This window comes from Centropristis striata, chromosome 1, assembly GCF_030273125.1.
Source record: "Centropristis striata isolate RG_2023a ecotype Rhode Island chromosome 1, C.striata_1.0, whole genome shotgun sequence".
NCBI lineage: Eukaryota > Metazoa > Chordata > Actinopteri > Perciformes > Serranidae > Centropristis > Centropristis striata.
In genome coordinates, this window is record NC_081517.1 from 6,693,748 (window position 1) to 6,709,678 (window position 15,931).

At 42.7% G+C, this 15,931-nt stretch overlaps 1 protein-coding gene across 3 annotated transcripts in view; it reads left to right on the forward strand.

Moving 5' to 3' along the window:
* Nucleotides 1-864: 864 nt before the first annotated feature.
* The window catches only part of pcdh10a (protocadherin 10a), a 38,459-nt gene continuing 23,392 nt past the window's right edge, over nucleotides 865-15,931 (forward strand). For 2 of the 3 annotated variants that reach the window (XM_059327018.1, XM_059326952.1), the window contains exons 1-3: nucleotides 865-3,996; nucleotides 5,566-5,624; nucleotides 6,679-6,785. In XM_059327018.1, the coding sequence (XP_059183001.1) occupies nucleotides 1,450-3,996; nucleotides 5,566-5,624; nucleotides 6,679-6,785 (2,713 nt within the window). In that variant the 5' untranslated portion in view covers nucleotides 865-1,449. The remainder of the gene's footprint in view (nucleotides 3,997-5,565; nucleotides 5,625-6,678; nucleotides 6,786-15,931) is intronic. The other variant, XM_059327090.1, reaches the window with a different exon arrangement.

Below are 15,931 nucleotides of genomic sequence, written 5' to 3' on the forward strand. Positions count from 1 at the left end.
TTAGCAACACGGTAGGACTGGAGTATGACGCTTCATTACACTGAATTAAAGGAACTCATGTGTGCTCCTGCTCTGATGGAACCTTGTATCATACTGATGCTCACTGCCAAACAACACTGGAGATATTACTTTATTTAAAATGCCTTCCTCTGCCTCCTATTGTGACTATGTGTGTTCATCAGAGAGAGAGAGATGGAATGAGAGACAGAGGGAGGATGGCCATGGCACGGTGGGGTGTTGCGTCACTAGCTGCCTTTACTTGCGCAGGCTCTTTACATGGTGGTCTTTGGCTGTGGGCACCCTTACTAAATTCTGACTCATGCATTGATATCAGAGCAGAGATTTGAATACCAAACTGTTGCAATAACTGCGTCAAGGGCAACCTTATAAGGGTCACGCTTCTTCTTTTTTGCAAATTGAGAGCCATTTGTCACACTGAGTGGAAAAAAAGAAAGAGAAAAACCATGATCGTAATGTATAAAGGCGGTTTTTCCAATAAAATATTTCAGAAATACCAGCACTCCCATAGCAGCTGCAATCTTATCTGCACAGAAGCCCGCCGATGCCAACTGTCACCCACTATTATTCGACTTTCTTAATTCACTGGATGTGTAAAACATTTAATTTCCCTGCTACAACTGAGGCTGGGGCCTGGAGGAGAGAAGGGAGAAGAAGAAGAGGAGGAGGAGGAGGAGGAGGAGGAGGAGAGAGAGGAGAGCGCAGCGGCACTTAACTGGTTTTGTTATGAGGGGCCCGATGTGTGCTCTGGCTGGCGTCGCGGAGCCCCAATCAGGTGCCATTACACCCGGTGTTTGAGAATACCATTGGCTGGTGGGGAAAGGAGCTGTGCGCAAAACCAACCCCGCTGCTCACACTCGCCTTACAGAAGCCGAGCTGAAAACATCATCCGCTTTGAGCGCTTAGGCGCAGTGATTACATCCTCTCAGAGAGAGATAGAGAGAAAGTCCTGTTATTCGCCTCTCTTTATTCACAAGTTGCATTTGTTGTAGATTCCGGCGGTGCGTAAAAAGGACTCTTTTTTTTTTTTTTTTTTTGCTTCTTTCTTTTCCTACTCGAGTGGAATTTCCTCTTGTTTTTGTGACTTTGTGCGAAGAAGGAGCTGTCTGTTCTGTGCACAGGGAGTGTTGGCTATGCGTCCTGGCTCCAGCCTGCAATGTTTGCGCTGACGCCAAAACTCACAGACCGGTGCAGAATTGATTAAAACAGAGAAGCTCGGATCAAATGGCTGTGCTTCTCACAGCTGAAACGACACAATGTTCCACTGACCCGAGGCAGAGGAGAGGAATTTCACAATCGGACAGCCCTGTTGCTGTTTATTTCACTGCCTTTTTACGGACAAAGCAAACGGGAAATGATCATTTCTTGTAAGAAGAAGGAATAACACTTTGTTTCTCGTCTTGAAGTGCACTTTTGCGACACGGAGAGGAGATGATTTGGTTAATTTTCCTGCTCTCCATCCTGGATGGAGCTGTCTCTCAGCTGCACTACTCCGTGCCAGAGGAGCAGGAGCCTGGCTCTGTGGTTGGGAATATTGCAGAGGATTTGGGGCTGGACATTACCAAACTTTCCGCTCGCCGCTTTCAGACGGTGCCTAGTTCACGGACACCTTATCTGGAGGTGAACTTGGAGAACGGAGCGCTCGTAGTGAAGGAGAAAATCGACCGAGAAGAAATCTGCAAGCAGACCATCCCGTGCCTATTGCACCTGGAGGTGTTTCTGGAGAACCCGCTGGAGCTCTTTCGCGTGGAGATCGAGGTGATGGATATCAACGACAACCCACCCAGCTTTCCCGAGACGGACATTTCCGTGGAGATATCCGAGAGCGCCATCCCCGGGACCCGGTTCCCGGTGGAGAACGCCTTCGACCCTGACGTGGGCACAAACGCGCTCAGCACATATGCCATCACGAATAATAACTATTTTTACCTTGACGTGCAGACGCAGAGCGACGGGAACAAGTTCGCGGAGCTGGTGCTGGAGAAGCCGCTGGACAGAGAGCAGCAGGCGGTGCACCGCTACGTGCTGACGGCTGTGGATGGGGGCATCCCGCAGCGGACCGGGACGGCTCTCCTGGTCGTTAAAGTTCTGGACTCTAACGATAACGCGCCCACCTTTGACCAGTCTGTGTACTCCGTTAACCTGCGGGAGAACTCTCCTGTGGGCACGCTGGTCATCCAGCTCAACGCCACGGATGTTGACGAGGGACAGAACGGGGAAATAGTTTATTCTTTCAGCAGCCACAACGCCCCGCGGATAAAGGACTTATTCAATATTGATGCCAGAACAGGTAGGATAGAGGTGGCGGGCGAGGTGGACTACGAGGAGAGCAACACGCACCAGATTTACGTCCAGGCGAAAGATCTGGGGGCTAATGCGGTCCCCGCGCACTGCAAAGTGCTGGTCAAACTCGTGGACGTGAACGACAACACACCGGAGATCGGTTTTAGCACTGTGACCGAGTCCGTGAGCGAGCAGGACGCCCCGGGCACCGTGATCGCACTTTTTAGCGTCTCAGACCGGGACTCTGGTGAGAATGGGCACATGAGCTGCGAGATATTAGGAGACGTTCCTTTCAAGCTCAAATCCTCTTTTAAAAACTACTACACCATCGTGACGGACGGACCGCTGGACAGGGAGAACACTGACTCTTACACCATCACTGTGGTGGCCAAAGATAAGGGTCAGCCTTCGCTCGCCACCAGCAAGTCCATCAAAGTGCACGTCTCCGACGAGAACGACAATGCGCCGCGTTTTACGCAGGCTGTTTATGATGTGTATGTGACTGAGAATAATGTCCCCGGTGCTTTCATTCACGCCGTGAGCGCCCTGGACCCCGATATAGGACAAAACGCTCTTATTACTTACTCCATATTGGAGTGTGACATACAGGGCATGTCTGTGGACACGTATGTGTCCATAAACCAGGACACCGGCTACCTTTACGCGCTGCGCTCTTTTGATTATGAGCAGCTGAAGGAGTTTAGCTTCATGGTCCAGGCGAAAGACTCTGGTGCTGCTGAGCTTTTCTCCAACGCCACTGTTAATGTGATAATAGTTGACCAAAATGACAACGCTCCCACTGTTATAGCCCCCATCGGCAAGAACGGCACAGCCAAAGAGCACCTGCCGCGCTCTGCGGAGCCCGGGTACCTGGTGACGCGCATTGTGGCGATGGATGCGGATGATGGCGAGAACGCACGGCTGTCGTACAGCATCCTGAGGGGCAACGAGATGGGGATGTTCCGCATGGACTGGAGGACCGGGGAGCTGAGGACAGCCCGGAGGATCTCTCCAAAGCGGGACCCGCAGGGGTACTACGACCTGCTGATCGAAGTGAGGGACCACGGGCAGCCCCCGCTCTCCTCCTCCGCCAGTGTGAATGTAATGTTAGTGGACAGCGTGGTCGAAGGCCGCAGTGGGGACCGAGGTTCGGCCTCCAAGGCGAAGGAGACCTCCCTTGACCTCACCCTCATTCTCATCATCGCCCTGGGCTCCGTGTCCTTCATCTTCCTCCTGGCGATGATCGTGCTGGCAGTGCGCTGCCAAAAGGACAAGAAGCTCAACCTGTACACGTGCCTGCTGGCCGGTGAGTGCTGCCTGTGCTGCAGCTCCTGCTGTAGCAGGCAGGCTCGCGGCCGGAAACAGAAGAAGCTGAGCAAATCCGACATCATGCTAGTTCAGAGCACCAACGTGACGTCAGGGGTCGGCCCCGTGGGGCAGGTGCCCGTGGAAGAGTCTGGTGTGGGCAGCGTGGGAGGGGGCTTCGGCTCCCACCACCACCAGAACCAGAACTCCTACTGCTACCAGGTGTGTCTGACACCGGAGTCCGCCAAAACGGATCTGATGTTCCTGAAACCTTGCAGCCCCTCGCGCAGCACTGACACGGATCACACCAACCCCTGCGGCGCCATAGTCACGGGTTACAGTGACCAACAACCGGACATCATATCCAATGGCAGTATCCTCTCTAACGAGGTAAGGTCAGCCTGAATCAGCTGTTGTCGCCAGAGGCTCCACTTCATACTTTAAGTGCACAAAAGCGTGAGTCAAAGGGTTAACCCAATTTTAAAGATCCTCAAGAAACCAACGGCTGTGTCTGCTTCGTGTCAGAGTGTGTTACCCACTCAGGTCACGCGCAACCAAAGTCCCCGAGAGGATGGAAGTGGTATCTGCTATTGACTTGGCTGTTCTGCTCAGTGGCTTTTAATCATTGTCAGGCGTAAGGCTGATTGGACATGTCAATTGTTAAATCTCACGTGGCCTTTTAGGCGCAATAGAGTGCCATCACATCTGCATTTGGATCGTGCGTAAAAGCGACAGAGTGACTTTGGGCACAGAGTGCGTATGACAGCCAAACCAAGAAGTTGGAAGATGTTATATTTTGTTTTCAGTGAGATTAAATGTCAACAAGAAGCTTTAATGTGACCCATATTAAATTAGTCATGCGCACACATGGAGACATTTGGGAAATGAAGTGACTTATCATATTAGTTCAAATAAAGGGATCACAATGAAGAGGAAACGTGAAAAATGCATGATTTTGCCCGAAACTATGCATAAAAATGAAGCCAATTGGGCATTTCTGTACGTGCAAAATAGCTTATTTACATCAGCAGCCTTCATTAAGCACAGGAAGTGTTAATTGATATGTCCAAATTAGGTTATAAAGTTTGGGTGGTGTGCAGGAGACGGCCTGTGCGTTCTGCTCGCGGAGCTGTGGAGTTTAGGCATACCCATTGCTCTTGTCTTTACATGCATATGTGAGACTTCTTTTATATGAGGCTGAGAGCGGTATTTGTTGGCTCATGTGGGTTGCACACCATGTCTATGTGCGTTACTGTCTGTAAGAGTTTAATGCTGCGTGCATGTTCTTCACGTTTGCATAATTAAGTAATCACAATGAAGAGGAAACGTGAAAAATGCATACTTTTATCTGAAACTTTGCATAAAAATGCAGCAAATCGAGCATTCCTTTACGTGCAAAACAGTTTATTTCCATCAGCAGCCTCCATTAAGCACAGGAAGTGTTAATTGGTATGTCCAAATTAGGGTATAAAGTTTGGTTGGTGTGCAGGAGACGGCCTGTGCGTTCTGCCCGCGGAGCTGTGGAGTTTTTTGGAGAGGGGGGAGGTCTTTTTTTTTCTTGGTTGCGGTGTGGCTGGAGTGGAGCCAGACAGCCAGTCACAGCCTTGCCTTTTGCTGTGCGTTAAGTATTCCGTTCACGACCCAGCACGGCAGCACCGTGAACAAAGGTTGTTCAGTTTCAGCATCGGGCGGCTCAATCATTTACGCATTCAATCGCCTCCCTAACCCACTCTCCCCTGCTCTCGTCTCCTCTCGCCCACTCACAAGTGGATGCGCGCACTGTCGGTACCCCGCCTCGTGCTGGCCCCTTAGCTTCTTCTATCAACAGTTGACAGCCAATGAATATGAATGTGTGGTCAGTTATGTTCCTCTTATCTTGCATAAACATCCTTTTGTGTTTATTAATGGGCCTGTTTTGCATTAAATGTCATCAAATGTGTGTTTCTGCTGATTTTATAGACAAAACACCAACGAGCAGAGCTCAGCTACCTGGTGGACAGACCAAGACGTGTCAACAGGTAGTTAAACACACACACACACACACACACACACACACACATTCGTGTACTTCTATCTTTGTGAAGGCCATCATTGGAACAGTGAATTGCAAGGTTATAATAGTTTGGATTTTTCATTAGTTTTAGTTTTATTTTTGTTGTGAATTTTTGTTAGTTTTAACAAGTTTTTAGAGTGAGTTTGCTAGTTTTAGTTTAGTATTATTTGTTTTAGTTTTTTGTTATGGGGTATTTGTTGGTTGGGAGATTAAAAGAGGTCACAGTAAATTTTGCCTTTATTTCCTTATTTATTTGCCTTTATACATCTTCAATATGTATGAAAAAAGTTGACAAAGGACATTTTTAGTTAGTTTTCTAACCACACAATACAGTTTCAGTTAATTATCATTATCATGTAACCTTTAAACCTTAAAACAAAGTCTGAAATCTCAAAAAAGCCTTTTAAGAAGTGAGGACCGGCTGAAATGTCCTCATTTTGCAAAAATGTCCTCACTCTGTTGGTTAAAAACGTGTCCCGGTCCTCACTATGTAGGAAGTACAAGAACACACACACACACACACACCATATTATTACCAATGTGCAGAACCTAGTGAGCCACATACCATGCAGCATCAGAGGACCTGTAACATCCAATAGGCCTCCTGGAACCAAAGCTCTTCACATATCTATAAAATTGAATATTACATCCATCAGTGTGAGTCCCGTATATTCCGCATCGTTAATTGTGGCTTTGAGAGGCTACATGGTTCCCAATGTATCCATAACGTTCATCTTCAATTTGGCATCAGTCCCATAACCGGCAGAGCAGCGCCTATTACAGCTCTAATGCTGGATTTCATTACATGCCATGTGTAACATCCAATTTAGCCTCTTGACGGCCACCGTGACTGTATTAATGTGGTGTTGATTTCTGATTCTCTCTCTCTCTCTCTTTTTTTTCTTCTGCCCCTCATTTAATCCTCTCCCCTTCATCCTCCCCTTCTCAATATTTTATCCCGACCTCTCTCTCTGACCCCTTTCCATTATTTCCATACCTCTTTTCTCCGCCTCTTACAGTTCAGCATTCCAAGAGGCGGACATCGTCAGCTCCAAAGACAGTGGCCACGGCGACAGCGAGCAGGGAGACAGCGACCACGACGCCACCAACCGTGGTCATTCGGCCGGTGAGTCCCCAACCGGCACGCCAAGCACATAATTACACTTTCAGCACACACACACACACACACACACACACACACACACTTTTACAACCAACATGGTCTCACAGGAATCCGTGAAATAGCCACAAATTCGCTTAACTCAAAATCCGTGGAATAGCCACGGAATCACTCAAATTTCCGTGAAACTGACACGGATTTCGCTACAATGCAATTTAATGACAGTCACATCCCGTGGCTATTCCAACATACAAAGTGATCATGTACATTGACTGAGTGAATATTTAGAAAATAAAACATATATTTCTCACTAGAAATGTGATCAAAATCCATTTTTATGCAGAAACTAAGTCAAAATATTGATTTTTTTTCACTAAAAATGAGAGAAGTGTCCGCCATGTGACCTTAAAAGTCACGTAACTTGGACACAAACCAATAGGAAAAAATATCCATGGAATAGCCACGGGATATGACTGTCATTAACTTGCATTGTAGCGAAATCCGTGTCAGTTTCACAGAAATTTGAGTGATTCTGTGACTTTTCCACGGATTTTGAGTTAAGCGAATCAGTGGCTATTTCACGGATTCCTGTCAGACCACGTTCTCTACAACCCTGTTTCCATAGTGTGTGTTTGCTAGTGTGAATGCTATATTGCTGAATTGTTGGTGCGGACCGGTGACTTTTAATTTCCTTAATTTGAGAGAGTGCGAAAACCCGAGCAGCTCCTGTGTTGCTGGCTGGCTGGCTGGCATGAGCAGGCCCCAGAGGTGTTGATTGTATTTCACACCCGGGTGAAAGGGAGGAATATTCGGAGGAAATCTCTTTTTCTTTTTCTCTCTCTCGCTGCTTTCTGCTTCTCTCTTTCTTTAACGCAGAGCGGTGCTGAAAGGACAGCGACTCGCAGCGAGGCAGTTTGAGGCCTATAGTGCTCCGGTGCCACAAATCAATAGGTTCACCCGAGTGAAAGGAAAAAGCTTGGGAGCTAAATTGATATAATGAGATGCATTTCAATCAGCCTGGCAGTTGGTGTATCGCACCGCCTTTGTTGGTTATAGATTCAGCCGATCAAGGGACGTTAGCAGCTTTCGCATGCTTTGTTTTTGTTGGCCAAATCTTTGCAGCTTTGGCAGAAGTTAAGGCAAACATAAAATGTTGGAATTAGGGAACATTTCCCTTCGATTCAGGTTCATTTACTCACTCTCATTTCTCTCGTTTTTTACAGTACAGTAGATGTTTTTAGACAAGGCTTTAGGTCTTATCATAAGCCTCCCCTTGTTCTCTCTAAAATTCTATTAGGTTAGTACCTGTTTATTGATCAAAGTGGAGTCAGACAAAAAGTGGAGCAATACAAAATCTCATTTCATATTGAATTGCCCTTTCCTTCTGAGGGATTGTTCCACGCGGCTCGTGTAAGACCCCTGTCTAGACCGGAGCCTGCCAAATATCATATCAGTGCTGGGAATACAAATAGAGCAGATTAGATAAGTGTTGTAGGAGAGTGAATGGTCCTCATCAGAGCTCCACGGTGTTTGACATTATTAATGAAGCAAGCCAAAATTGAGAGCCAATATGCAGCAGTGGTAGTGTCACTGGCTGCCCTCGCTGATGAAACAGGCTGCGGAGGTCAATGCGTGCGAGACTGAAATGTAGAACTGGACGAAATCCAAAGGCTGACTTCTGTATTTGTTAAGAATAAAACTGTTTTCTTAAATAAATATCATCATCATGGTGTTTAGACGTATATAGCGAGCTGTATGTGAGATGTTTTTCCTCCCAATTCTCCTCGAGGGAGCAGCAAGACAGAGAAGGGAACATAGACGCTATGAATACATGATGTGGATCTTTAGCTGTTCATGTAACAAAATGACAAAAGATGACCACAAAAAGACACAAAATGACCAAAAAAAGACACAAAATGGCCCAAAAAAGAAATAAAATGACAAAAAAAGACACAAAATGACTAAAAAAGGAAACAAAATGACCAAAAAAAGACACAAAATGACAAAAAAAGAACACAAAATGAGGAAAAAATACATTAAATGACCAAAAACACAAAAACACATTAACACATGATGTGGATCTTCAGCTGTTCATGTGACAAAATGACAAAAGATGACCACAAAAAGAAACAAAATGGCCCAAAAAAGAAATAAAATGACAAAAAAGACACAAAATGACTAAAAAAGGAAACAAAATGACCAAAAAAAGACACAATGACATAAAAAAAAATGGATTAAATGACCAAAAACACTAAAACACATTAACACATGATGTGTATCTTCAGCTGTTTGACTAGTGAAGGGATGGGCAACTGGAAGCCCGGGGGCCGCATACGGCCCACACCCTCACTTGAAGTGGCCCTCAGTACAACTACATGCATTTGAGCATGAAAGTGCAGTGTAAAAATGCACAAAGTTACTTCTTGCAATTAATGTTGGTCTGCTGTTCTTGCACTGAAAAAAAAAAGAAATCACAGTAAGTGGTTATTTTTATTTGCTTCAAACCTTTTGTATTCCTATTTATACAGTTCTACATGCATTTGAGCATGAAATATTCTAAGTTACTGCACTGCAAACATATTTAAAATTTCAGTTTCATCATATCTGGTTAAGTGAACGGTCCTATATGTGGCCCTGTGGTAGTGTCAATGAAAAATTGTGGCCCCCTCCAGCATTTAAGTTGCCCATCCCTGCTCTAGCTTCATGTTCTGGCCTCTAAATGCATTTTAAAGCCCACATTGCCTTGAATTCTCCCTTTGCTCGCACAGTTAAAGAACCACATTTATGAACCGATAACATGTTTCCTCAGCTTAATTTGGCTCCGAGCATGCTCATTTGGCACTGGCCGGGGAGTGTACCCAGTTGGTTCTGTACTCTCTACGAGGAAACCAACATTTGTTCCTCATGTTGGATTTAGAAGGGAACAGCTTACCACTCCATGGGAGGTAATATCACACGACTGGTATTTGGAAAGAAGGACACTTGAGTTTCACAGACTTGTGTAAACAACTAAACCAGATGGAGTGTGTGTTCGCGTGTAAAGGTATACTATTGTGTGATTTAATATGTAGGCGTACACATGATACCTGTACTATATGAGCCTGCATGTGTTTTGCTGGAGGAGAAAACGAGGCTAGGTGATGATGTCTGTATTGAAAAGGAGTTTTCCTTTGAGGCGGAAAGCTTAAATGAGATTCAGTTTAAGAAGAGAGAGTGGTAGCAAGTGCTTGGCTCTCTGCCAGGTGCATATTGCCTCTATATAGGCATACCCGTTGCTCTTTTCTTTACATGCATATGTGAGACTTCTTTTATACGAGGATGAGAGCGATATCTGTTAGCTCATGTGGGTTGCACACCATGCCTATGTGCACTACTGTCTGTAAGAGTTTAATACTGAGTGCATGTTCTCCACGTTTGCATAAAGAGTCAAACATGTATAGTCCATGTGTGTTGGTTGTGCATTTATGTGCAAATCCATGTGTGCACATGCATACACATATGTTCAGCGTGCACGACCCATATTAAATTAGTCACGCGCACACATGAAGACATTTAGGAAATTAAGTGACTCTTATCATATTAGTTCAAATAAAGTAATTGCAATGAAGAGGAAACGTGAAAAATGCATACTTTTATCTGAAACTTTGCATAAAAATGCAGCCAATTGAGCATTTCTAAGCACAGGAAGTGATAGTTGATATGTCCAAATAAGGTTATAAAGTTTGGATGGTGTGGAGTTTTGGAGGGGGTCTTCTTTTTTTTTGTTGGTTGTGGTGTGGCTGGAGTGCATATTGCCTCTATATAGACATGCACATTGCTCTTTTCTTTACATGCATATGTGGGACTTCTTTTGTATGAGGATGAGAGCGATATTTGTTGGCTCATGTGGGTTGCACACCATGTCTATGTGCGTTACTGTCTGTAAGAGTTTAATGCTGCGTGCATGTTCTCCACGTTTGCATAAAGAGCCAAACTGAGCAAACATGAGTCAAGACTATGTATAGTCCATGTGTGTTTGTTGTGCATTTGTGTGCAAATGCACATAAATTAGTCACGCGCACACATGGAGACATTTTGGAAATTAAGTGACTCTTATCATATTAGTTCAAATAAAGTAATTACAATGAAGAGGAAACGTGAAAAATGCATACTTTTATCTGGAAACTTTGCATAAAAATGCAGCCAACTGAGCATTTCTGTATGTGTGAGATAGTTTAGTTACATCAGCAGTCTTCATTAAGCACAGGAAGTGTCAGTTGATATGTCCAAATAAGGTATAAAGTTTGGGTGGTGTGGACTTTTGAAGGGGGTCCTTTTTTTTGTTGGTTGTGGTGTAGCTGGAGTGCATATTGCCTCTATATAGGCATGCACATTGCTCTTTTCTTTACATGCATATGTGAGACTTCTTTTATATGAGGATGAGAGCGATATTTGTTGGATCATGTGGGTTGCACACCATGTCTATGTGCGTTACTGTCTGTAAGAGTTTAATGCTGCGTGCATGTTCTCCACGTTTGCATAAAGAGCCAAACTGAGCAAACATGAGTCAAGACTATGTATAGTCCACGTGTGTTTGTTGTGCATTTGTGTGCACATACATACACATATGTTCAGCGTGCACGACCCATATTAAATTTGTCACGCGCACAAATGGAGACATTTTAGAAATTAAGTGACTCTTACCATATAAGTTCAAATAAAGTAATCACAATGAAGAGGAAACGTGAAAAATGCATACTTTTATCCGAAACTTTGCATAAACATGCAACCAATTGAGCATTTCTGTACATGTGAGATAGTTTAGTTACATCTGCAGCCTTCATTAAGCACACAGGAGCTGTGGAGTTTAGGCATACCCATTGCTCTTTTCTTTACATGCATATGTGAGACTTCTTTTATACGAGGATGAGAGCGATATTTGTTGGCTCATGTGGGTTGCACACCATGCCTATGTGCGTTACTGTCTGTAAGAGTTTAATGCTGAGTGCATGTTCTCCACGTTTGCATAAAGAGCCAAACTGAGCAAACATGAGCCAAGACTATGTATAGTCCACGTGTGTTTGTTGTGCATTTGTGTGCAAATCCATGTGTGCACATGCATACACATATGTTCAGCGTGCACCAACAGCATCCTGAATGCGTGTGCTTATTTTGAGACGCACACATTCTCTTCCAGGGTTTTGTGGCAGGGTCTCATCCTTCATTCTGTCTCCCCCACACGTTGGCTCTCCGCAACACTCGGCTGATCAGTAATTCATTTCTAGAACCTTTGCATAGCAATTATCAAAGGAGGGTTGGAGGCAAGGTTTCCTCACGGGACCGAGCGCTGCAGACTCTCCCTTTTGGTGCACCTCGGAATATTTCAAATCAAGGGAAAACCATTTCCAGTTGGCATATCATCAACTACACCTGCCGTAGCTTCCCGCTCGGCCGCTCGTCTGACACTTTAGAAAATAAGTCTCCTGACGTGGTTTTAAATCAAAGGGACACTGGCTGTGCGGCTGGGATATCACCGGATACCTTTAAAAAGTGGGCAAATGGCTTTTCTGAAAGCAGCGCGTCTGGAATGAGGCACTGCTGCGTCAGGAGCCAAAGCACTATTGATTGATTGAACACCTTTTAACCCTCTGGAGTCTCCAAAATCACCAAATCATGACTTCTTCATCACATCCAGACTAGAAAACAAAGCAGCGTGGAAATTTACCTCTAAAGAAAGAAAAAAAGATTCAAAATCACATTTTATGTTGGGACTAAAGGACTAAAAAAGACACAAAATGACCAAAAAACCCCCCCACAAAATGACAAAAAAAATTACTAAAAAAGACAGAAAATACACAAAATAACTAAAAAAGACAACAAAAGACACAAAATGACAAAAAAGACACAAAATAACTAAAAAAAGACAACAAAAGACACAAAATGACTTACAAAGACACAAAATGACCAAAATAAAGACACAAAATGACTAAAAAAGACACAAAATGACAAAAAAAAAGACAAAATGACAAAAAAAGACACAAAATGACTAAAAAAGACACAAAATGACCAAAAAAGACACAAAATGACTAAAAAAAGACACAAAATAACCAAAAATGTTATGGTAAACACACAAGACACAAATAAAATAGAGTCCCACTAGAATAAAAACCAGAGTTGGATGACAGGATCACACACAATCACAAGATCACATTTATGTTGGTTTTTCTTTGTTTCTTTTTGGTTCAAAATGTTGATCCAGTTTGTACAGGCAGGATGAAAAGGATTCAGACTCCATAGAGTTAAAAAAAATAAATTTAGGCTGTTTGATTCAAATTAGACACTGTGTTCCTCATTATTTCCCTCATCATCCTCATACGAGATGGCGGCAAGAGTGAGCAAGCAAAACAGAAAAAAAGGTGACAGATAAGAGAGGATTAAATATGCATCAGTGAAAAAATTTGGCACCTCTGAAACGTTCGATCAGCTGTGGAAGGCTGCGTGACGGGTGGGAGACTGGAAATGATCATTATCATGACGTTTGTTTTGGTGAGAACAACAGCCGTGACAAATGGGACAATTAAATCACTGTGGCAACGGTGTATTAGATGGCTGATTATGAATTAGTGGCGGGCACCGTGTTGCAGTTTCCCATGTCAGTGAGCTGTCAGAGGGATTTAGCATGCAGGGTTTTGAAACAGCCTCCTCTCAGGCCCTGGATACGGACTTACTGGAGGCTGTGATCCTGGAGTTTATGATCCAAGAAGCCGAAAAAATAAAAAAAAGAACGTCTCAGGTTTTATTTCCAAAGCTCACATAATGCAAAATAATAAACAAACCTTGTTCGCTGCGAAGGACGACAAGTTGACAAAAGGCTGAATGCAAACAGAAGACAATAACTTTGCTTATGTCGTTATAGAATGACAACAAAAAAGGTCACTGAACAAAAAACCTTTCAGTCGAGAAAACAGCTAGGTTGTAAAAAGAGTTGTATTGATTATTTTCATTATTCATTTGCTTTTTATACTTTATACATAGAATTAAGCAAAAAAAAGGACTCAAATTGACCACAAAATGACCAAAAAAAGACACAAAATGGCAAAAAAAAGACACAAAATGACCACAAAATGACCAAAAAGACACAAAATGACCAAAAAAAGAAACAAAATGACAAAAAAGACACAAAATGACTATTAAAGGAAACAAAATGACAAAAAAAGACACACAATGACCAAAAAAGGAAACAAAATGACCAAAAAAGACACAAATTGACCACAAAATGATAAAAAAAAGACACAAAATGACCAAAAAAGTCACAAAATGACCAAAAAAAGACACACAATGACCAAAAAATACATACATACACAAACAGCTAGGTTGTAAAAGACTTATATAGATTATTTTCATTATTAATTTGCTTGTAAATGATTTTCTCAATCAAATATTTTGCCCGTCGTATAAGAAAATAGGTAAAAATGCTTCCCAGAGTTCAAAATGACATCTTGAAATTGCTTGTGTAGTCTGATCATCCAAAAATAATCAGTTTTTATAATGTAACTGAAAGAGAAGCAGCAAATCTTGAACATGAACTTGAAGAATGGCACAATGATTCAATAAGAAGTAATGAGAGCAGGACACCTTAATGCACAACCTCTAAAGAGGGTGACGTAAAAAAAAAAGCAGCACATAAAGTAAAGAGAGGAACACAAAGAAGCAGAAAGTATCTCAATGTGACATGAAAAAGTAAAAATCCATTACAGCCGATAGGATAAAAACATTGCCTCATTAAAAAAATCAATTTGCATTTAGCCTGTAACAGGTGGAGATGTCACCACTTCTTCTCAGCTTGTTGAATATCGATAAAACTCATAGCAGAGAAAAGAAGACATGAATCAATTTGATTAACTAATTGATGCGTCTTTCTTATCTCGAACTAAGCAGGAGGAGAAAAAAAAGCCTTGCATGAACTTTTTATAAGGCGGTCAGGGTCGACGGAGGAGTGGATTCACCTCTGTCTGTATGAATGAATCAGTAAGAGTTTCTAATGTTGGATTATAAATACAAGAAACATCTTGCACAGTTTATTGATGCATGTTTTCTTGGTATGAATAGACAGTATTGGATAGTTGGTTGAACAGTTGGAATCTCAGTCATGGGAGGAATAAACATTATTTCGCTATGATTAATACACATATTATCCTTTATATCAGTAGTTCTCAACCTTTTTGAGTCGCGACCCCCAATTTAACCTGCATGTTGTCCTGACCCCCGCTCACTGAACAGAATCTCACAGATCAGATCATACAAACTCAGTATATACGAAGGATTTTGGACAAATAATGAAGCAGACAGCAACTAAAACATCTCTCTGTCTGTGCATTTATATATATTTTTTATATTTTATTGTTACTTTTAATCTAAGTCCTTTGCTATAAGTTTAAAGGTTCATTCTGATCTCCTGAGTGTGTAACAGTCAGCTTCAAGCCAGAGACTCCTTGGAAAGTAACAACTTGATACTTTGGGATTTGTCAGAAAAGACAAAATTACCCCAAAAAATAATCAAATTGACCACAAAATGACAAAAAATGACCACAAAAAGACAAAAATTTACCAAAAAAGACACAAAATGACCAAAAAAAGTAAACAAAATGACAAAAAAAGACACAAAATTACCAAAAAAAGGAAACAAAATTACCAAAAAAGACACAAATTGACCACAAAATGATAAAAAAAGACACAAAAAGACCAAAAAGACACAAAATGACCAGAAAAAATACACAAAATGACCCAAAAGACTAAAATTCATTAACACATGAACACTTTGACACAGTGGAGACAGACTGACTTCCAAAACTGACTTCCAAAATGTTTTGGCGTCCCCCAGAAATCATCTCGGGACCCCAAGGTTGAGAATAGCTGCTTTATATAACCTTTATTTAACCAGATAAAAACCCATTGAGAACAGGTTTCTTTGACCTGGCCAAGAGGTCAGCAGCACACATCATAACAACAATTAAAGGGAGGTGACAGTAGAATTTAAAGCATACAGTTTTCAAGGTGCAAAAGTGTCTTACGATAAAAAGTGTGGGAACTGTAACGGACAACAATTGAAATTTAAAAACACAAGCACTAGTCAATTGTCTCACGCTTTCGCTTCCTCAGGATAGATTAATTGA